At 46.9% G+C, this 23682-nt stretch overlaps 1 protein-coding gene across 4 annotated transcripts in view; it reads left to right on the top strand.

Annotated features, from left to right (window-relative positions):
* DOCK8 (dedicator of cytokinesis 8) overlaps positions 1-14521 on the top strand; it is a 204464-nt gene extending 189943 nt beyond the window's left edge. For all 4 annotated transcript variants that reach the window (XM_084771714.1, XM_084771715.1, XM_084771716.1 and 1 more), the window contains 5 exons: positions 400-636; positions 4352-4495; positions 5816-5922; positions 12923-13093; positions 13554-14521. In XM_084771714.1, the coding sequence (XP_084627840.1) occupies positions 400-636; positions 4352-4495; positions 5816-5922; positions 12923-13093; positions 13554-13614 (720 nt within the window). In that variant the 3' untranslated portion in view covers positions 13615-14521. The remainder of the gene's footprint in view (positions 1-399; positions 637-4351; positions 4496-5815; positions 5923-12922; positions 13094-13553) is intronic.
* The last annotated feature ends 9161 nt before the right edge of the window (positions 14522-23682 follow it).

Raw genomic sequence — 23682 nt, 5'->3', positions numbered from 1 at the left:
GCGCCATCCTAGCAAGCGGTTGGTACTGTACGTTATCTCGGTCTAAGCATCCGTACTACCTAATACGCAGGTCCTCGGTATAGCAGCTCAGTAAAGGAAGATTTGCCTCCTCGGGACAGCCATTGATGACCTTGCTGTGTGAGAAGGGGCAGCAGGGGACCTGACTCTTTCCTTAAGCCTCTTCCCCTCCCTGCCCCCACAGTCTCAAGGGCCTTTCTTTGCCTGGGGTGCAAAGGAGACGGGGCAGATTCTGACTTCTGGCCTGAGGCGTTTCGCGCTGGTGGCTTTCCAGATTGGAATGGAATGTCGGGCTCTGTCCCAGCATGCCTTTCCAGGGCGCCATGCATCGCTTTGGCTGAGTGGCTCATCTCTTCGTGTCTCCTCACCTCTTCCCCCCAGGCCTACATACAGATCACTTTTGTGGAGCCTTACTTTGATGAGTATGAGATGAAAGACAGGGTGACCTACTTCGAGAAGAATTTCAACCTTCGGAGGTTCATGTACACCACCCCTTTCACCCTGGAGGGGAGACCTCGGGGGGAACTGCACGAGCAGCATCGCAGGAACACGGTGCTCACCACCATGCATGCCTTCCCCTACATCAAGACCAGGATCCGCGTCATCCAAAAAGAGGAGGTAATGCACCCAGAGGGGGGGGGGCAGCCCCCTCTGAACAAGTGAGCCTAAGTGGTCTCCCAGGCCCTCACACCAGCTCTACCTCATGAGGCTGAAGGGAAACTTAAAAAAAATAAAAGTAAAAGAAAGGAAGGGAAGGGAAGAGAAGGGCTGGGCTCAGGAACATGTGCTTTTAATCCCAGCACTAGGGAGACAGAGGCAGGTGATGGATGTGAGTTCAAGGCCAGCCTTATCTACATCACAAGTTCCAAGCCGACCAACACTACATAGTAAGGCCCAACAAACATGCACCAGGCCCGGAAGTGCATTTATTTGTGGATTAATTATAATCCCAGCATTCCAGAAGCTGAGGCAGGAGCATCTTGAGTTTGAGAGTATCCTGGGTTGCCTAGCAAGTCTAAGGCAGCCTATACTGTTTAGCAAGATCTTGTCTGAATAAGCCAAGGGCTAGAGATGTAGCTCAGTGGTAGGGCATTCTTCTGGCCTGTGCAAAGATACCCTTAAAATGTTATCTTGAAGCTATTCTCTGACTCCCATTCAATTAGTTATACCTTTCAAACAGTATTTCATATTAAATACTTAGCTCTTTAAAGTTATTTCTATAGCATAGTTTATATATTCAACTATAGCATTTGCATTTTAAACATATATTTCTATATAGTTGTCCCTTCATATTCTTAAGTTTTTTTTATTCATGAGATAAATCATTCACAAATTGGCAATTTGAAGGGAAACTTTACATCTATAAAAAAATTTGTATATGGCTCATGCCTTTAATCCCAGCACTTGGGAGGCAGAGGCAGGTGGATCTCTGTGAGTTCGAGGCCAGCCTGGTCTACAAAGCGAGTCTAAGACAGCCAAGGCTACACACATAGAAACCCTGTTTCAAAAAAAAAACAAACAAACAAAAACCAAAAAATAAAATTTGTATGAATATTTCTCCTTGTCATTTTCCCCTTAAAGAATATAGTAAATACTTCACTTACAGGTAAACTCTCCTGAGCACATAGAAAGAGAACTGTTGCTGGGTGTGGTAGCACACTTTGATCCCAACACTCAGGAGACAGAGGCAAGTGGATCTCTGAGTTTGAAGCCAGCCTGGTCTACAGAGTTCCAGGATAATCAGGGCTATACAGAGAAACCCTATCTCAAACAAACTGACAACAGAATGTAGTAAAACAGCTGTCTACACAGCCTTCGCAGCCCATTGGGTATGAAGGGTTTGCTGCTACACCATCAAGTGTTTCCCACTACTGTGACCAAATACCTGATAGAAACAACTTAGGGCAAGATTTATTGTAGCTCACAGTTTTTCTGAGGTGTCTTCCGTTGTGGTGAAGAAGACATGGTAGAGCTATTCGGTACACATTACAGTGACCAGAAAGTAGACAGTGAGGCTTACAAGAAGGGACCAAGTAAAAATACAGCCCCAAGGGTGTGCTCCCATGGGCCTACATTTCTGAGCCACGCCCCATCTTCTACACTTCTTATCATGACCCCTATCATCAGTTGGTTGGGAGATTCATCCACTGGTTATGTCAGACATTTCTATTGGAAACCAAGCCTCCGGTACATGATTCTGTGGATATATTTCATATTCAAAAGTCTGAGCATCCTCCAATTTCAGTAAGGTTGGAGAGAGTAGTTCCCAGAATCCAGCTTTCCATGGAGAGATGAACGCCCGAATTTAAATTTTAAATATCTTATCCAGTGTTTTTCTCCAGTATGAGGTCCGAGATTCAGGGCTTCGTGCTTATTAGGTCAGCAGTGCACACTATACCCCACCTTTCTGTAAAAACCAAAAAGTACATACCTAAAGGCCTGCAGGTCATTTAGGCATTGTTGTAGTGTAAATTACAAGAGAGGGAGCCACAGACAAGCTGCCCCCTGAGCTGGTGCTCTATGTGGGAAGGGCATAGGCAGGGCCAGTACATCAACCTGCTTCTGGCCCCAGATTCTTCCTGTGGTTGTGCACAAGCTCCTCGGCTCCAACTGCTTAATAAAAATGTTGGCAAGAAAGAGCTTATGCACTTTGGAAGACTTTAACCCATTTTAATACAATCTACCAAAAAGATCTCTTGAACCACAGAATTACATATAACACAAACATCCCATTTATCCTTAGAATCGTTACATGTTAACTTATCTACCACCTCTTTATACCAGACTGTAGCCTTCTCTGATTCATGGCTTGACTGGTCTCAAGTAAGCATTGTCTTTCTTGTGTAAACCACGCCCGGTTTTCAGTTTGCTCTCTGTGATGGAGAATGGGGCCTTTAAAAGAAATCCTTGTTAACTGACGTGTGTGCAGATGGCTTCTGGATCTGGATGGGCCTAGCCCACAGCTTCTTCATCTTGCACATACCTAATAGGACAGGAATTTTTATAGCAACTCACTTTCATGACATCTTGCCCAAGCATTCGGCTTGATCTTTAGAGAAACAGCCCTTTCTTTCCACACCCTTAGTTCATCAGTTTATATGTAATTCATTAAAATAACAAGTATAACAGGCCCAATCAAGTCAGTGAGCAAGGAGAGGACTTGCAACCATCCACTCCATAGGGAAAGGAGCCACATGGGCTAACCAGGCTGGAGAGCAGCCATCTAGGCCACCGTTGAGTGATGTAGCTTCCTCGGGGAAGAGGATTCACGCAGGGTAGAGGAGCCTGCCCTGGCGACTGCCAATAGAAAGATGTTCAGAAGGCATCCGGTGTGGTCCTTACTGTTCTGGACTTTTAAACATCAAGATATTCTATGCATGATATAGGGGTTCATTGTCTATAAAAGTGTCCTTATAGCTATATGCAATTCCCTAGAACTTCTCTGTTTACCATTGCTCAGGCTATGTAACAAAGAGCCTCAGACTGGATGGCGTAAACAACAGAAATGTGTTGTCTCAGGGTTAGAGTTCTAACACAGTTCTAGAGGCTGGAAGGTTCAAGGTCAGGGGGTTGGTAGGTTGGTTCCTATGAGGGCTGAGGGAAGAGTCTGTCGTAGGGCCTGTCTCCTGGCCTCACCGAAGAGCATCTTCTCCTAACCATATCATTTGTCCTATGTACACGCTGTGTCCTCATTTCCTCATCTTCTAAGGATACCAATTACATGAATTAGGTCTGCCCTAATAAACTCAGTTTAACTTGACTACCCATAAATAAGATTACCTTCTGAGCCCCTGGAGGTTTTATGGCTTTACCATGTGAATTTGGAGGACGTAGGATTTGACCTATCACATTCAGGAAGGGCCTGACCCCAAACCAGAACTTAGCAACTTGACCGGGCTTGAAGAAAACCCTCTTTACTAGGTGTCACCATCAGGGTGAATTGGAAAGGGCACAAATGATGCCGAAAGCTTATGTGATGATGGGAACGAAAGTCTTGGCTGCTGCCCTTTCCCCTTGTAACTAGAGTAACATGTACAGTAATAAAGAAACCTAAGCATATGGTAAGAACTTGGGCTTTGAATATAGACATAATTATGACCAAATTAGTACCTTAATACCCAATACATTTTGTATTAAGTACTCCATTTTCTCTAAAGTGGGAGAGGACAGGCAATACTGAGCATGTAGGTGCTCAAGAAATGGGAAGCCCATCTCTCTAAAGTCTCTCCTTAGCAGCTGCTTCAAGTCCAGGTGGCCTCCCCATCGGAGCTCCAGGCTTGCCAGGGACGGTGGGGGAGGCTGTGACCTCACGACACTGTTGTCTTCTCTTCAGTTTGTTTTGACTCCCATTGAAGTCGCCATTGAAGATATGAAGAAGAAGACCCTGCAGTTAGCGGTGGCCACTCACCAGGAGCCCCCTGATGCGAAGATGCTGCAGATGGTGCTGCAGGGCTCCGTGGGAGCCACTGTAAATCAGGTAAGCAGGGCCTGCTGATGGCGGCTTGGCCAGGGCTTATTCTTTCGCGCATGAGGTCCACAGCCTTCTTAGGAGTAGATGAGCAACCAGTTCACATGCAGTCTTCCTTAAGAACTCCTAGAAAGGAGTAAGTGGACTGTGTTTAAAGAATACCACTTTCGCCACGCGTAGTGGTGCACACCTTTAATCCCAGCACTTGGGAGGCAGAGGCAGGTGGATCGCTGTGAGTTTGAGGCCAGCCTGGTCTACAAAGTGAGTCCAGGATAGCCAAGGCTATACAGAGAAACCCTGTCCCAAAAAGACAAAACAAAACAAAAAGAAAAAAAAGGAATACCACTTTCTCAGAAACTCCAATTTGGGACCAGATTTGGTAGGACTAGAGTCCTGTTGAAGAGAGCTGACTTGTGTCTACATAGATAGTGCTATAATGCAGAGCTTTGGGCTATTCTAAGAATGTGAATATGGAGATGAGAAAAGTAGACCATATATCTCCTTGGTTAGGTACCAGGTATTCCCAACAAAGCAAGGGTCTTGCCAGCAGGACTGACCTGGGACTGGGTTGTCAGGCCACATTGACGAGACTGGTGCTGTCATCCCTGTTCTAACCATGACACCTGAGTTCACGTGGAACTAAGCCTGTCTCAGATGGAAAGACATACAAGCCTAGTTATTGCTTTCTGTCTGGCGGGCCCCTTGATGTTGATTCTTCATACCGCCACACCCCAAAACTCACCAACCATGTCCTTCCCAGCTAGTGTCTTCTCCATCTGAGCATCCCCCACAGAAGTTCTAAGTCCGCTCAACACCAAGGGGTCAGAGATAGCAGACACAAGAAAGACTACATATATCCAAGATTAGAAAACTATTAGAGTGCTTCTGTGTGTGCGAGTCCCCAACCTGTGAAGAAAATGGAAGCTACTTACCATCCAAACATAGGCCACTGGCTCAAACCAGGGCTTACACAAAATGGTAGACAGTTAAGACTGGACAGGCAGAGGCCCTTGTGTAGAGGAGCTATTCACAGTACTTAAACTGTTGTTGCTGTCGCATGATCTTGTGGGATGAAGGAAACGTTGTAAGGGTTAGTAGCATTTGAGAAAATGCACTTGCGCCAGTCAGCATTCTCCTAAAGCTCTGCATCCTCCTCAGGAATTAATTTTCTAGGAAATTCAAGACCTCCCTAGGCTTTTTGTTTTAGTGAAACAAGCTTCAAAATTAAATGTTCAAACTAAGGAGCCCTCCCGACATTCTCTCTCTCGCTCCCCCAAGTAATTTAATTTTCATTCCAGTATCCGTATTGTGTTTCGCTTTGTCCACCAGGGACCGCTGGAGGTGGCCCAAGTGTTCTTGGCTGAAATTCCAGCTGACCCAAAGCTTTACCGACATCACAACAAACTGAGGTTATGCTTCAAGGAGTTCATAATGCGGTAAGAAGGGAGGTGTTGGGCACTGAAGCACGGCAGTGTGGGGCACTGCTCAGTAGCAGAGTGTCTTCCCAACATGCGTGAGGCTGTGCATGCCATCCCCACCTCTACGAGAACATACTGAAGTATCCCAAGTACCACTCAGAACCATGGACCACAGGCTCTGGTTTAAGAACCCTGCCTGTGGCTGGAGAGATGGGTCAGCGGTTAAGAGCACTGACTGCTCTTCCAAGATTTAGCACCTTCACACAGACATACATGCAGGCAAGCAGGCAAAACACCAGTGCACATAAAATAAATACATAATTGTCATTTTTAAAAAAGAACTCTGCCTGTGATACACACACATACACACACACACACACACACACACACACACACACACACACACACACACACACAAAAACACTCCCCTTTGAAGCTTAAAACCAGAGCACTAGAGCAGCAGTGCTTCTACTACCACTAAGAAACTAGCACTGCATGAGCAGGATGCTTCATGGCCGCCTCTGCACTGGGCCTCCTCGTCATGCTGTAAGACAGATATCATCTTCTTCTTCACTTTACACAGGATGCATGGGAGGTTTGGAGGTGGGAGGTGTATTCCTGATGCCCCACAGCAAGCTGGCAACAGATCTGAGTTGCAGCAGGTCTTCTGGATCTTGGCCATCCCTGCTTCTCTTGGGCTGGTGGTGTCTGGCACATTAAGTCAAAGCTGTTTGCAACACTAGTATATAGTTCTGCAGATTGTACGGTGACTTTCTTTCTTTCTCTCTCTCTCTCTTTCTTTCTTTCTTTTGGTTTTGTTGTTGTTGTTGTTGTTGTTTGTTTTGGTTTTTGGTTTTTTTGAGACAGGGTTTCTCTGTGTAGCCTTGGCTGTCCTGGCCTCACTTTGTAGACCAGGCTGGCCTCAAACTCACAGCAGTCCACCTGCCTCTGCCTCCTGAGCGCTGAGATTAAAGGCATGCGTCACCACCGCCCAGCTATGGTGAGTTTCTTTAGAAGCCTAAAACTAGATGTTGCCTTAATCAGATAGACAAAGAAAAGGTTCTAAAACTAGGCCTTTACAAAGACACATCCCCATGCGAGGGCAGCCTCATCTGTGCTGCTGACTTCTATGCAAATGGCTTCAAGAGCAGCTGGGTCAGCCTAGACAGAATATGGCTCTTTGAGCAGGGCCTGTGATCTCTACAACAAGATAGGTACCTCGGGTCTGCAGTGGCCCTAAAAGTGTGATATGGTGCCACTTGACTTACAAGAGAGAATGTCAGAAGTATATGTACTGATTGCCTTTACATCCAGAACCTTGGTGCAGAGTCTGAGTCCAGCAATAGTCTTGCAGGGCGGGCAGGGAGAAAAGTCACTAAGTTAGTTTGCCCGACTTAGTAACAACCCACTAGAGTGCTGCTGTCATCACAGGCTTTCTGGAGAAATGCCCACCTTTGCTGTGTGTAGAGAACACTTCTTCCTTCAATGATGCACAGACGCTTGGAAATTGGTATATACAATAGATTGTAACTATTAATGTTGGTATATTTGGCTTCCTTTTTTATAGCAGTTCTGCCATTACATACAAGGTACATTTTCTTTGTTACGTAGTACTTTGTTTATTTGCTTTTGTTTTGCTGTTGTCTTCCTCCCTTTCTCACTTCTCCCCCCTTCCCTTCTCTCTTTCTTTCTGAGACAATATGTACCCCTGACTAGCCTGGAGCTCCCTATATTGAACCGCTATCCTCGAATTTAGAGAGTCTGCTGCCTCTGGCTCTGGAGTGTTGGGATTGAAGGTGTATGCCACCATGTCCAGCTAAATAGTAGATTTTTTAATTTTTTTATTTTATTTTATTTTATTTTATTAGTGAAAGGTTAAAAAATGGAGAGCAGAGGCACTTTTAGAGTTCATACATCTGCTGGATCACCCAATCCCATCTGTGAGTCCTCTGCAAGACTCCACAGAGCTGAAGTGCCCTGGCCAATCCCTACTGGACATGTGGTCCAGATTAGCTCCAGGCCTCTGGAAACTAGAAGCAGAGCAGGGGCAGGTGGTTATCTGTCTTTCTAAAAGGACCCTTTAACAGAGTTACTCAAAGTCCAAATCCTTTAAAAATGGTATTCTCAGGAAGTTGAGGCAGGAGAATTGTTGTGAGTTTGGGATCAGCTCTGATGCACATAGCGAGCTCAGGAGCAGCCTGGGAAGCAGAGTAAACCCTCTAGTAGCAATGTCCTTGGGAAGCCAGGTGGAACCTATCAGATCAAATGCTGAGTGTGGTTCCGTAAGCCCGGAGTAGGACCCCAGACTCAAGACTATAGCTTTTGGTTGGTTGGTTTGAGGTTTTGTTTTCTTGATTTTTGTTTGGTTTTTGGTGTTGGCTTGGTGTTGGTGGTAGTTTTGGCAGGGTCTTACTCTGTAGCCCCAGGTTGACCTCTCAATCCCCCTGCCTCAACGTCCCATGTGCTGGAATTACAGATGTGGGCTACCATCCCTGGCTCCAGACTCTGCAATACTGATGAGTCCATGTGCTGCTGCAGTGGGAGCGCCAGCCTTTGAGCAGATGCTGCTGCTTGTTTGCCTCCTTGTTTAGACTTCTCCCCCAGATCCCCCAGCCTTAACTCCTCAGGCCACCCCTGCTGTCCTTCGATTCCTCTGCCTTCCTCCCTTCAAGAAGACAAATGTGCACAAAGAGCCATTCTGAGCCCTCTGTCCATGCCAGCTGGCCACCTCATCCACCACACACTTTGTGCCACCTGTGTGGAAGGGTGACGTCCCAGCTCAGGAAGGCCTTAGCCACAACCACAGTTATCCTCCACTTCATTCCACACAGGTGAGAAACGGTAGCCTGTCACCCTGGACGTGTAAAACAAGGTATTAGGACTTATAAGTTCCCCTCAAGCAAGTAGTGGCTGAACCTTCCCTCTCCCACTGGCTTGCTGCTTCCAGGTCCACTGAGGAAATCACCACTTATTTGAGAACACGGACACCAGTGTCAGTGCTTTGCACTGGTGCGATCTCTGCTTCCAGGTGGCAGAGGCCACTCCACTAGAAGGCAGGCATGACACACTGTTCAGTCTCTGCTTCAGTGGGCTCCATCGCCTCAGTTTCCCAGGAGGCTGGTAGATAATCCAGAGCTCCACAGTGACCCAGCCAGCCTTCCCGTGAAGACAGCCCTGTGGACACGGGGCACTAGCCAAGTCTGTGGCTACATCTCCTGCCCCAGGACAATGGCTCTGACTCAGCTGGAGCTGATCAGACCAGCCAGAAGGCCTGGCAGCCTGGCATGCAGCAGTCAGCAATCCCGGCCTCCTGGCACTCTTCCCGAAGGCTGACAAGTGAGGACAAAGTCTTCTCTGCCTTCTCCTAAGAGGAAATGCTTGAAAGGTTCAAAAACTCAGAGGACAAATGCCACACCACACGTGTCTCCTCCCTCTTCTCCCCGTCTCAGAGACCTTCATAGGCACTGCGGTCCTTTCCGGAATGTCTCGTGCTTATCTGATCTCATTCCTGCAGAGACTTATGGCTCAGGAAATAGCTCAGTGGGTATGAGCACATATGTGCAAGCATGAGGACTCAAGTTCAAATCCCTGGTACCTACAGAAAAGGCCAGATGTCGCCATGCATACATGTCACACATAAAAATACACATTAACAAAGTATGAATAACTAGTGGTCTAGGGGACTGGAAAGATGATGGTTCAGCAGTTAAATCTGTGTACTGTTCTTTTTCAAGGAACCTGAGTTAGGTTCCTAGCACCCACATTAGGTGGTTCTCAACTGCCTGCAGCTCCAGCTCCAAGGAGACCCAACACCTATGGCCTCTCAGGCCTTTGCATTTATGTGTGGTGCAAGCGCATATGTGCACACACAATTAAAAATAAATCATTCTAGAAGGTTCAGGAAAATAAAATAATTTTAGAAAGATTAAGTGACTTAAATTTTGCTTTTTGTGCTTGAATTAAAGATGGCCATATTCAAGGCACCTGTTATGTGTTTGACCACTTCCCCAGGAGTTTCTACTGCAAATATTGGCTCAGGGTCAGACATTAAGGTGTGGAGTGTCAGTGGTTTTTAAGTGGGGTTTTTTAGAGGGCTTGAGTCAAAGAAGGAACATACTCAGTACACACGGTGTAAGTGGAAACCGATCTGGATGCTTTCAGGGGTGACAGTGTTAAATGGCATGAGGCATCTCGGAATCAGGTTAACAACAGATGACCTTTGTCACTATGGGTCTTCTGTGACACACTAAGGATGACTTAAGTTAAGGATTCTTTTTGTTTGTTTGTTTGTTTGTTTGTTTGTTTTGAGACAGGTATTTTTTGTTTTGGTTTGGTTTTAGGGGGGTTGTTTGTTTGTTTGTTTTGTTCTGTTTTTTGGTTTTTCGAGACAGGGTTTTTCTGTATAGCCTTGGCTGTCCTAGACTTGCTTTGTAGACCAGGCTGGCCTTGAACTCACAGTGATCTGCCTACCTTTGCAGAGATTAAAGGCATGTGCCACCATGCCCAGCATAAATTAAGGATTCTAAGAGGTATTCCGCACACACACACCACACACACACACACATACACACACACACACACACACACACACACACACACACACACACACCTCTTCACCCTTTCTCATCTCACCTGTAAAAACTAGCAAGAAAACTAAATTTTGATGCAGTAAGATTCTCTGCTCTTCTAGCTCACCCATCCCCATCCCTTGGACACGCTCTCTGTCCCCAAGCTCTGTGACTAGAGGAATAATTATGGGTGGGAGGATTACTGGGGCTGAGACTGAATTAGAACAGGTTACGCTGTATTCATTTGGTCCCCAAAGTCATCATAACCACAGAGTTTGTGTTAACGCTCAGCAGTTCTGCCGCAGTGGAATGAGCTATAATCTGTTCAGTAGTGGCATTAGCCCTGTTTTCAGCTCTGGGCAATTATCATCCATTATCATTATTTCTCCAATTGTATCTAGCTTAATCTGCCTATCAAGGGTTTTCTCTGTGACTATGTTTTATTTCTAGAAATTCTATTTAAAATTTTTCTAGGACTTTTCATTTTCTTACTAATCATTGCTGCTTGAAAAGTTGCTTTGATTCTGGATTCTCTCACTACTCTTAGTCTTGTTTTGTTTTATCTTGCTTTGTTCATTGTCCCTAATTCCTTTTCTTCATTCCTTTTTCTTTTGGGGGGGGCGGTGGTGGTAGTGGGAGGCATGGTCTTACAGTGTAGACCTGCCTGCCCTCCAGCTCATGGAGACCCACCTGCCTCTGCCTCCCAAGTACTAGGATTAAAGGTGTGTAGCACACCTGGCCTATGGCTTTTCTCTCACTCTTATACAGCAGTTTCCTCATATTTTGCATTTATAAGTTTTGGCTTGTAGTTGCTCATCTTAGGCAGGAATTATTTCTTTTGCTGGTGGCCATGCACCCTAATAATGTGTCTGGTGCAACTTCCTGTAGGTTCCTGATACCTTGGGACTTAAACAGAGTTTGTTTGTTTTTTAAAGATTTTGTTTTATTTATTATATAAACAGTCTCCATCTATATGTACACCTGCAGGCCAGAAATGGGCATCAGATCTCATTATAGATGGTTGTGAGCTACCATGTGGTTGCTAGGAATTGAACTCAGACCCTCTGGAAGAGCAGTCAGTGCTATTAACCTCGGGGCCATCTCTCCAGCCCCCTTGGAAAGGCGGCATATGTGTGGTATAAGCCTCAGATTTCAATTTTGCAAGACAAGTTTTCTGATTAAAGGCTTTATGCTGCTGAGCGCGGTGGCTCACACCTAAAATCCCAGCACTCTGGAGGGAGGCAGAGGCATGCAGGAGCTCTGTGAGTTGAGGCCAACCTGGTCTACAAAATGAGTCCAGGATGACCAAGGCTACACAGAGAAACTCTGTCTCAAAAACAAACAAACAAACAAACAAACAAACAAAAAAACAAAATAAAATAAAGGCCTTATGCTGATAGCAAGCTTATATTCCACCACCTCTCTGGGTAGTGTCTTTCTAAGCACATTTGCCCAAGTAAGTTAGATTTCTTCAAGGCTCTAACCTGCATTCCCAAGCTTTAGACAGAACCCTGCAGTTCTGACTCAGGCATTTGAAGCAGGGTCCAACACTCTGCCTCTTGAAAAGTTTTACAGGGAATCTGATAGGCCACCAGGGTTAAAGCACTCCTAGTGGGGCTGCAGTGACAGTTCAACGGGTAAGGGCACTTACTGCACAAACATAGGGACCTGAGTTCAGATCCCAGAACTGCTGTAATAAGTAGGGCGTGTTCCCACACCTTCCCGTAGCCCAGCAGTGAGCATGAGGGAGCACTGGAAGGTTGGTATCTCTAAGGTCTGCTGCGCTGCCAAGGCAAAAATCTTAAGCTCCAGACTCAGGAAGAGACGTTGCTCAAAGAGACAAGGCAGGTTGGTAGTCATAGAGGAGACCACCCCATATCTGCTTTGACCTCTGAGTGCTAGCAGTCATATGCATATCATAGATGTCTACATACAGCACACATGTACACCCTACACACACACACATGAACATAGTAGGAGGTTGTGGTTGTAAACCACAGTTCCTGGGGTTTCAGTCTCTCATCAATTGGATCCATTACTTTGGTCTGGGAGTAGTCAGCACATCCTGGTGCGGAGCATGTTTTCAAGGAGCCTGCTCATCTCGTGGTGGCCAGGAAGTAAAGGAAAAGGAATGTTGATGCCATAGCCAAGATTTACTCCCAGGGGACCATTCTTCAAGGACTCACTCCCCTCTCCAAGGGCTACCTCCTATTCTCCCCAGTTACCCATCAGATTATGACCCTATCGATGGACTAGTCCATGGATGCGCTGCAGAGCCCCACCATCCAATCGCATTCCCCAGAGCCCATCATTTGAGCACCATGCCACAAGGAGACACGTTAGATGCAGACAGTAGCAGAGTTACTCAAGAAGCTGGCTGACGGTCTCTGTTCTCCAGGCCACTGAAATACAAACACTGAGGACATAACAAGCTCCTTTCTCCTCCTCAGGTGTGGTGAGGCCGTAGAGAAGAACAGGCGGCTCATTACGGCGGAGCAGAGGGAGTACCAGCAGGAACTGAAGAAGAATTACAACAAACTGAAGGACAGCCTCAGGCCCATGATCGAGCGAAAGATCCCAGAGCTCTACAAGCCCGTATTCAGAATTGACAGTCAAAAGAGGTGAGAAGGGGGCCAGTGTCGCCTCTTCCTGGGCATCACCGCAAATCCTGGGGTGCACCACAAATCCAGCTTGCTCAGCTGCCCTTGGCAGAGAGCAGAGAGCCCAGGGTGGGTGAGGGGCCTGGAGGCAGGCCTCCAGCCAGTCTGTGGTTTGCGTTTAGCCCAGCCTTTCCCCTGACCTCTCCCAGCCCCTTGTTAGTGGCCTTGTGCCAGCCAATTTCCAAGGCTACGCTATGTAGCTGGTGTGTGAGTGTGTGCATGTGTGTGTTCCTTCCTGTGTGTTTGCATACATGTGCACGAATGTGTGTGTGTGTGTGTGTGTGTGTGTACACAATATGAACAGGTCTCGGATCACCAGGGCTAATATCTTTCTAGTTCATAAACTCCTCCCACCCCTCTCTTTAAAAGGCTAATCAATCCTTCTTCTGTGTTCTCTCTTTTTCTCTCTCCTTAATTTCAGGGACTCTTTCCACAGATCTAGTTTCAGGAAATGTGAAACCCAGTTGTCACAGGGCAGCTGAGAAAAGCCACTTTTGCCCACGGTGACTGGGGACCCACTACCTGGAAGGACTCACTGGTACGTCAGCAGCAGCCGCCATCCAAGACTGACTGCACAGTTCCAGCCAGTGTTCTGGAAGCTTTGGGTAGCATTCCAGCGCAGAATGATACCCAAGTGCATTCTGGACCATCTTGGCCATGCCAGGGGCTGGAGTGGGGTGGGGTGGGTAAATCAGGGGTAACTGTATTTATTAAAGTATTTTTCACAATACTGTATAAGCAAAGCCCATGCTGTTTCTGCTCAACAGCTGGTCCTTGCCCACCTATGAAATGACTTTTGACATATATTTGAATTTCTAAGATAAGCTCAAATTGGGAAAGGAAGAGTGGAAAAGTGTCCAGCAGCCTATCGCAAGTGATTTTCACTCAGCCCCTTCGGGGGAAGAAAAGATAAACTCCAGAAAAGTGAAACATGCTCCAATACATCTGCGAGAGGAAGTCTTACGGGAAGCTGCCACCCCATGACGGCTGGGAATCTGGGAGTAGATCACTCCACAACTTGTCTGTGCCCCTCCTGCATTGCTGGACTGAGTGTCATCTAGTATCTGTATAGTTGCTTTGTTAAGCGGAGGGAGCCTACCTTTACCCAGAGGACAACTGTATGAGACAGATAGCACATCCTCTGAAGTGGGAACAATTCTCCAGTAATGTTTTGCTGGTTTCCTGTATGCCTGCTCTCACTTCTTCCCTTGTATCTTCTCTGGGATAATGTGGATTTTTGTGCAAGGGTAATGTCTCTGCCTTCATTTCAGAACATGTGTTCTCTGTGTGCTACAAAATCTATTAGCTTCTGCTTCCTTTGACAATGTATTTTAGGAAAAGAGAAACGAAGTTGTTATTTGGGAATTAAATTATATATTTTTCATACAACTCATGGCCTTAACTAATAAGATAATAGTAATAATAATAAGATGAATAAGGGTGACAAGCAAGCCAGGGGGTGGTGGCACACACCTGTAATCCCAGCACTTGGGAGGCAGAAGCAGACAGATCTCTGTGAGTTCAAGGCCAGCCTGGTTTACAGAGTGAGTTCCAGGACAGCCAGAGCTACATAGTGAGGCCCTGTCTCAAAAAGAGAGTGAGAGAGAGACAGAGACAGAGACAGACAGAGAGACACAGAAAGAGGGAGGGGGAGAATGACAAGAATGCTTCCCTGTGCAGCTGCTATTTGTGCCTTTAACAACACATAGTGCTTTAAAGCTTCAGAGACCATGGTAGGCATGGCTTGGCCAGCGGTGCCCTCCTTCTGCTCAAGATAAAGTTCTCAGTTCTCAACTTTGAAATGTTCACATACACCACTGGGCATGCATTAACTTATTCTGAAGAAGGACAGAAAGAAAGAAAGAGAGAAAGAAAGAAAGAAGGAAGGAAAAGAAAAAAGGTTGCTGCATTTATTTATTTAAACAGTAGCATAAACAAAGACCTTGATTGGCCCTTGATCTGAATATGTATTCTAGACAGATGGCATTAGGAGAGAAGCATTTTAAACATTCCTAGGCATGGCACAGATAAGCTGTCTTCTGAAAACTAGAATCCTGACCTTCCACGAAAGCCCTTTTGTTTCTTACAAGCCCTAGAGCAGGGGTTCTCAACCTTCCTAATGCTGCAGAACTTAAATACAATTCCTCATGTTGTGCTGACCCCCAACCATTTGCTACTTCATAACTGTAATTTTTCCACTGTTGTGAACCATAATGTAAATACTGATATGCAGGATATCTGATGTGCAATGGTCTCTTGACCCCACAAAGGGGTCTCGACCCACAGGCTGAGAACTGCTGTCCTAGGGGAAAACTGAGGGGGAAATCCCCTGATTGCTTCCACTCTCTCCCCTTCAGGGTACCTGTCACTGCATCCAAGGATGTAAGTGTGCACACTTGTGTACACCTGACTGGGCTTCGTGAGGAGCTCACCAGTTGCACGCTCTGGCTCACCTGAGCAGTCGTGGGGTTTTGCATATGGTGTGGTCAAGAGCTTGATCACAGTAGCTTTCTCCAGAGCGGCCTCTTGGCTCCTTCTTAGCTCTGGAAAGCTGAGGCCGGTTAGTGATGGGTGGCCTTGGGTTTTCTCCCTCTGCTTCTTTCCCTGGGGAAATTGATCTTTTTCATTTTCATGGAGTCTATTTCCCTCAGGAATGTGTGAGTGGAAAGCAAAAGCAGGAGTGTCTTTCATGATGAAGTCACGCGCCCTCAGTGGCTCCAAAAGCAAATCAGGGTCAGCTGACATTCAAGGGGAGAGCAGCTGTCTCTACATTTTCAGTGGGTGGTGGTAAAGACTTTTTTTTTTAAGGTTTATTTTAATCATGTACACATAGGTACTCATGAGTGTGGTAAGCTCAGGTTAGAGGCATCGAGTTCCCCTGGAGCTGGACTTACAGGAGCTAATGAGCTACCATGTGGCTGCTGGGAACCAAACCCAGGTCCACTGCACACACTTACTTAACCTCGGAGCCTTCCACCCACCCCATGTCAAATCATTGTTTAAACATTTTAAAATCACCATGTTTGTGTCTACTTGGGGAAAAGGTAAAGCTACTTGCTGCTGGAAATAGCCAGACCTTCCCAGAATATAAAGGTGACCAACATCAAGGAATAATTACAACCCAGCATGGTGGGGGATGGAGGAAGGTACTGCAGCACACAACATGGAATTCTGGGCTGAGGGCGTGTCTGCCTCAGTTGGTAATAGCTTTTAAGGAACAGAAAATTTCAGATAGACATTTCTTTAAATTTGTGTTAGAGCTAGGCACAATGTAGTATTTTTTTTTTAATTCTAATACTTGGGAGGCAAAGACAGGTGGATCTCTGTAAGGTCCAAGCTAGCCAAGCCAGACCCTATCTAAAACAACAAGAAAAGTGAGTGTTAGAGTTTATTAGTGCCGGGCATGGTGGCACACACCTTTAATCCCAGCACTGGAAGGCAGAGGTGAGTTGGAGGACAGCCTGGCCTACAAAGAGAGTTCCAGGACAGCCAAGGTTACACAGAGAAACCCTGTCTCATAAAGCCAAACAGAGTGTGTATGTGGTAGAGTTTATTGGGCATGGTGGGACATGCCTGTAAGCCCAGCACTTTGAGGAAGCAGAGGCACATGAATCTCTGTGAGTTCAAGGCCAGCCCAGTGTACAGGTGAGTCCAGGATATCCAAGGCTGCACAGAGAACCCTGTCTCAAAAACAAACAAACAAACAAAAGGGTCTATTAGCTTGTTCCATACTCTCTGGTTCAGTGATAGGATTGATTCAGACTCAGTTTCATTCAGAACCCACAGGGCACGTCCTGGATCCACTGTTCCTCTTTTCTCTCAGCTGGTATCACCCTTGTGCTCTCAAGGGTGGTCCCTAAAAGTTCCGTCATGACAAAGGAAGCCCTGAGCCTCACAGCCTCATGACACCAGGCTCTGCGAAGAAGAGAACCAGTAGGTCCCAGAATTCTCAGTGCAATTCCTTGAGTTCACGGGAACTGGAATGGCTTCTCCTTGAGCTAGAAGTGGCCTCAATACCATCACAAAACACAGATAACCCCAAGGCAGTCGTCGGGAGCCAGGAGAAAAGGAGGAGGCAGTTAAATCTGAGGACTCTGCGGGGCATTCTGTTTTTTTAAAGCAGATGCCATCAGAAGAGCTTGTATGGACACCAGGATTCCCGTGGGGCTCGTATATCCCTACAGCCACCAGCCTGGCGGGACTGCCCCTAAGAGGAGCCATGCAGTATGTGAAGAATGAAGACCAGGGGCCCCCGTCCTGAAGAAGATTGGGGACTGAAAAAGATGGGGGAGGGGTGTGTGCATCTATTGGAGTGAGTTGCCAAAAACATGATACAAATCATCAGAAATCAGAAGTTCGGAGCTAGAGGTGAGCCAGGGTTAGGAGGAGCGCAGGGACAACAGGGAGATGGAATGAAAGGAAGATTTAAGGCGAACGCAGCAAACATCAAAACCATGTTGCTTGCTCAGCACTGGATTCCTAAGTGTCTGAATCATAGTGAGCACTCAACAAATGTTTGAAGAGACCAGAATAATGGATGAGCGGCTGGACGGCCTGGTTGCTGCCAGACTCTTCATTTTGTGTAGCTTTGGGATACAGAGCAGTGCCTGTGAGGGGGGAGGCAGTAGAGTCTGTTGGCCCTGGAAGAGTGTCCCGGTCACCAGCCTACCCCGTGCCTCCCTATGCATGCAGGAGAACTAAAATTGCCTTTCCTGCCAGACAGTGGTGGCACGCTCCTTTAATCTCAGCACTTGGGAGCCGGAGGCGGCCAGATCTCTGAGTTCAGGACAGCTTGGTGTGTACCTGGAACCTGCAGAGGTCAGAAGAGAGTATTGGATCTCCTGGAACTTGAGTCATAGATAGCTGTGGGCCGCTGTGTGGGTGGTGAGGACTGAACTCAGGTCCTGCGTGAGAGAGCAAAAAGTGCTCTTAACTGAGCCATGTCTCCAACCCTGGAGGAGGACATTTGTGGCATTAGCCTCACAGCTAAATGGTTGTCACCTTTACTATGTTCCCCCTTGGGAACACACTGGCAACAAGAGTGAGGAGGTGGAGATTTCAAACTGTTACAACCTTGAAAGATGCAGAGGGAAAACCAGCTACCTCACCTCTGCCCCTCACCAACTCATTTCTACAAAGAGATTAACACGGGTACCAAATTGTCCTGTTACCCTGTACACTTCTCGGGTTATTATTACTTTATTACTGAGACATTACAAAGTCTGCGTGGGCACTGAAAGTCTTCTGACTAAGGGACACAAGTCCTGGTTCCCTATTCTTCTATTCAGTGGTCCTGCAAAGCTAGCTCGCTTGCTTAGAGCTCTGAGCTTTGGAAATATTTCATTGTGAAAGAGGAACCCTCTCCCCACCCCCTCCACCAACCTTAGGAAATCCAATGAGATAATGAATGCAAGAGAACCAGTTTTGGAAACGCAAAAGGGCTGCCCAAAATGTAAGGCAAACTCTACTTAAAACCAACACCCAGAGAAAGCTTAGATGCCACCCCCACACACTGCATCCGGTGGCGGCAGCCTTGATCAAAAGAAAAATGAGGCCAAAGGTGCAGGCAGGACAGAGGCCTGACTTACAGAAAACAAGTGCTGTCTGTCCCACTTGCCTTGCCAGTTTTTACAGCCTGGCAAAGACTAACAAGGTCCTCTGGGCAGAAGGAAGAAGAGTTATCAACGGACAGCAGAGGGTGTATTGTATACATAACTGGCTTGGAACCCAACCTGACCCATTTGCTTGCCTCCCTTGCACAGCATGCTCCCATCGCTTTCCCTGGAAATAAATACGCTGTGCATTGGCCCACCTGTATCCACCTCGGCTGGAAGCACCCCCTGAGGAAATCAAAGCCCACAAACTTCCACTTGTAACAAAGCCACCAGCCGGCAAGTTTCCCAGTTAATAATAGGAAGAAAAGTGAGGACTTGGCAGCCATGACGGATTTGCAATAATTAAAGTAACATTGCTGGTCAGAAGCTTTGTCTGCAGCCTCCCCCGGAGGCACTCCTGTACTCCTGCTTTGCAGTTGTGGTGGTGAATGCCTCTAGACTGAGCATATTAAGCAAAAGGTTTCTAAAGAGGATTGCGTGGAGTTCAGCAATTGATAACAAACTCAATGGCTCTAACCCACCAAGAACTGAACCCAGAGCTCCACAGCACTAGCAGGTTTAAAAGTTTAGTGAATCAAGTGCTTCGAATGAAAGTGTGAAAGGAAGTATGGGGGGGTGGGGCATGGAGGAGACAGAGAGAGAGAGAGAGAGAGAGAGAGAGAGAGAGAGAGAGAGAGAGAGAGAGAGAAAGTGGTGTGAGGACACCAGAGGTGAACCTCCACTCCAGGCATGCTTGCTTGCACCCAGGACCCAGGTGACAGCCGAAGGTCAAAGCCTTTCCCACAGAGAAGGGAACAAGAGCCTACCACGCCCCCAAGAGAGCCCCATACCCGCCACTATTTAAGTTGGAAGTTTAGGGGGGGCTCCACCCTCCATTAAATCTATGCTGCCTAGACCCCAACCACAGAGGAATGCACTCTGCTGGACTCCATGATAGGCAGGGGTTGGAAACACGTGGGGATACAGGTGAGTCAGCCAGCAATAACTGGGATTAAGGCCCCAAGCGCAAGAAGTAGCAAGAATCAATGCCCCGTTCCCCTCCATCTCCAGTTCCTACTTTAACTAGAATTAACAGGGCACACCCTTACGTGACTGAAAAAGAGCAGGCCTTCTGTCCTAGGGCCACGGTTTATATCCCTACAGGTGCAAGCATTGTACTGCACGTAATTATGGGCACTTAAATGATTGGTAAGTAAAGAGAAGCTTTTCCATCATGCCATGAGGCCCAATATACTCACAGCTGTGTAGAGAGAGCTGCCCTACCCATGGTCTTAGAAGAGGTAGTCGCTTTTCTGGCAGACCAGCCATGGCTGGCTGGCCAAGGAAACCAATGTGACCTCCGACAGGCAGACATTGGTCTTGGGTTCTGAGTTTCAGACTCTTTCCACTTTTCCTGAGATGTGGTTACACCTCATTTCCGGGCCATTTCTCACTGTCTGCCATAAATCCCCCCTGTTTGTGAGGTAGCTTAGGGAGGGGGCACACCTGCCGGTTGGCACCAACGATCTCCACCGCTCTCTTAGGACCTGCTGCTTGCTCATGGGATTCTGGAAGAAACCAAAGTGAGGTGATGGCTGCTAATCCTTGTCTGTTCCTCCCTTGTATCAGGTATCAGGGTGAGCTTGTAAATTGCCTTGGCCCATCGAACGCAGTCAGGTGATACAGTGTCAGATCCAGGCAAGTGTTTACGATGTCTGACAGCTCTGCGTTCATGAAAGAGGCTTGGCTCTGGAGACTGGTTAAGTAATTTGGGAGGTCAGAAGAATAGAAATGTAGAGCCTTGTTCCAAAATTACTAAGAATTTGAAAGCATCGCTGTCTTGGTTAGGATTTCTATTAATGTGATAACATACCACTGACCAAAAACAAACTGGGGAGGCAAGGGTTAATTTTCTCTTACAACCCTCAGTTTCACGGGCCCTCACTGAGCGAAGTCAAGTCAGGTGCTCAGGCCAGAAACCTGGAACTGAGGCAGAAACTGTGGAATAACTGCTTACCGGCTTGCTTAGCTTGCTTTCTCGTACAACCCAGGACCACCTGCTCAGGGGTGACACTGCCCTGAGCTAGACCCTCCTCTGTCAGTCAGCAGTCAAGAAAATGCCTCCACGATGCAATACGTAGGGAGTCTTGTGGAAAAAGTAGGGAGAAGGAAAAAAAGGACCTGGAGGAAACAGGAGCTCCACAAGAAGACCAACAGAGCCAACCAACCAGGCCCCAGAGGGGCTTGCTGAGATTCAAGCATCACCCAAGGGCCATACATGGACTGTACCTAGGCCTCCTACACAGATGTAGCCAGTGGGCAGCTCAGGCTTCATGTGGGTCCTCTAGTAAAGAGAGGGGGTGCTGGGGAGGGAGGACTGTCTCTGACATGGACTCTGTTGCCAGCTTTTTGATCACTCCCCCTGGAAGGACTGCCTCGCCAGGTCACAGAAGAAGAGGGTGGGCTCAATCCTGATGCAACTTGATGATCTGGGGTGGATTGGAAGTGGGGGTGCCTTTTCTGAGGAATAGGGAAGGGGGATGGGGAGAGGGAAGGAGGGTGGGACTGGGAGGTGAGGAGGGATGGGGCTATGACCCAGATGTAAAGTGAATAAATAAATAAATAAATTTTTTAAAAAGGAAGAAAGAAAATGCCCTCACAGCCTTGCCTACAGGCAGTTTGGTGGATGACCTTTTTTTTTTTTTTTTCAACTGAATAGCCTCTTCCCAGACAGCCCTAGCTTCCAGCAGGTTGACAAAAGCAACAACTGGAACAAATGACAACTTCACAAAAAACCAAGCAAGGTTTTTCCTGACCAAGGACCTTGTATGACTGCACATTAAATACCTATACAACTGCACTTGCTGGCCAAACATCAAACGGAAAAAAAAGAGATTCCAGGAACCCAGGCCCAGCTATTCCAATCGCCCTTGCCAGACATCTGACATGTTCAAGAAACCGTCTTGGATTTCCAGCTCCAGTGCTCATGGAGGTGGGGAATAGCTGTGGAACCGTGGGACCAATAGAAGGAACACCCAGCTCAACCCAGCTCAGGCTGCAGAGCTGTGAGCAAATAAAGAATCATTATTCAAGCTTCCTAAGGCGCATGGCCGATGGACATGGTCCGTAGGGCCACTACGGATTGGGGTGGTATTTTACCCAGCAGTGAGTAAGCAGTGAGTGCTCGCCTACCATGCTCCAGGCTTTATGATGGGGCTTTGTGTGTGTCCTCACTCTCTAGAGCCTTGCAACATTCCAGACAGTGATTCCTTTTTTTTTTTTTTACAGGAAAGACTACTACAATGCAAATTTTAACCTGAGTCTAAGTTATTGTAAGACCTATAGACTAGCCCTACATTGAAACGGGCAAGAGTCGAGGAAGGCACATCCATGGTCTTGAAGACTGCTGAGTCCTTCCCGAATCCCTCACAACCTGGTAGCTGAAGTGTCAGGCAAAGGGCCACCAGCTGGAAAGCCCATAATGAGCAGCCTCACATCACAGCTCTGTGACCTCCAACGACCACTGGTAAATAGATGCCTACAGATCTCCTCCAATTATGAGGCTAATTAGTTTTTTGATAGGTACCATGCTAAGAAAATGTAATGTGGTTGGTCAGGGACAGGCACATACCCTTATTTGTTTTTTCGAGACATAGTTTCTCTATGTGTGTAGCCCTGACTGCCCTAGACTTGCTTTGTAGACCAAGCTGGCTTCGAACTTGCAGCGATCTGCCTGCCTCTGCCTCCCAAGTGTTGGGATTAAAGGTGTGCGCCACCACGCCCAGCTACATACCCTTTATGTGTTTTCTCCACTAAACCTCAGCTATCTGTGGTCATCTGGGGGATGCACAGGGATGGTGCTGCACTCAGATTGAGTTAAATTCATCATTAGATTAAGATGAAGTTAATTAACTGGCTACAGAGTCTCTCTATGTGTGTCAACACCTATACAAGATGACTCCCTATTTATTTTATGCATTATTATTAATATTCCTCACCAAGACTTCCTAAGTGGCAACAGGGGGTTCATGAGTGTATGGATAGGTGCCTGCCACAGTGTCTGATGACTGGCTGCTTGTTATAAGAGGTGACCACATCATTCTAGGTCAACCTTGAGATCAGGTTAAGTGTGGATCGCCTTGAGTCCAATAGTGGCATCCCCTTGACCAGAAGCGTGGCATTCAGGAAGGCAGTGTTTATGTACACACACTCTGGAGTCAGCTCAGGGGTTCAAGCCCCAGTCCTACTTCTTACCGATTGTGATTGTTATAGAATGTGACATGTGCCCCCAGCTCACCTATTGGCACACTTGGTTCCCTGTGGGCCCCTGGTGGGACAGCTAATAGACAAACACTATTAGAGGTGTGCCTGAGAGAGCTATGGTCCACCTCTGGTTCTATCTCCAGATCTCCTGAGATAAGGCAAGCCTTGCCACAGGCTCCTGCTGCCATGGAAGAGTCATTCCCTTCATAATGGTCAGTAAGCCTCTTACTGGAGTTGCTCCTCTCAGACATTTCATCACAATGCAGAGAACGGTAACTAATGCTGGCCCCGTTTATTAATTTTGTGAGACTGCGTTTCTCACACATCTGTAAAGCCTGAGGACTGACTGAAATGATACAGACAACACATTCACCAGGGCCCAGGTGTGTGAATGTCAGCTACTATTTATTTGATGAACAAAGTAAGGCTAATGCGTCTTCTCTGATTCCCAGCTCTTCCCTGTCCCATTTCTCTAAAGAGTGTGTGTATCAGTCCGTCAGCTCTCTGCCACCTTAGACTCTCTCACTTCTCGTTACCCAGTCTATTCCCTTATTTCTACATTCCTTCCTTCCTCTCCTGAATTAGTTGGGAAAGAGTACTGGTTAGTTTTTTGTTTTGTTTTGTTTTGTTTTGTCTTTTATTAAAACAAGACAAGCTGGAGTTGTGTGAGAAGAGGAACTCACAACTAAGAAA

This window comes from Acomys minous, assembly GCF_964271855.1.
Source record: "Acomys minous genome assembly, chromosome: 2".
In the NCBI taxonomy this organism is placed as follows: domain Eukaryota; kingdom Metazoa; phylum Chordata; class Mammalia; order Rodentia; family Muridae; genus Acomys; species Acomys minous.
This window is presented reverse-complemented; position numbering and strand designations above follow the sequence as displayed.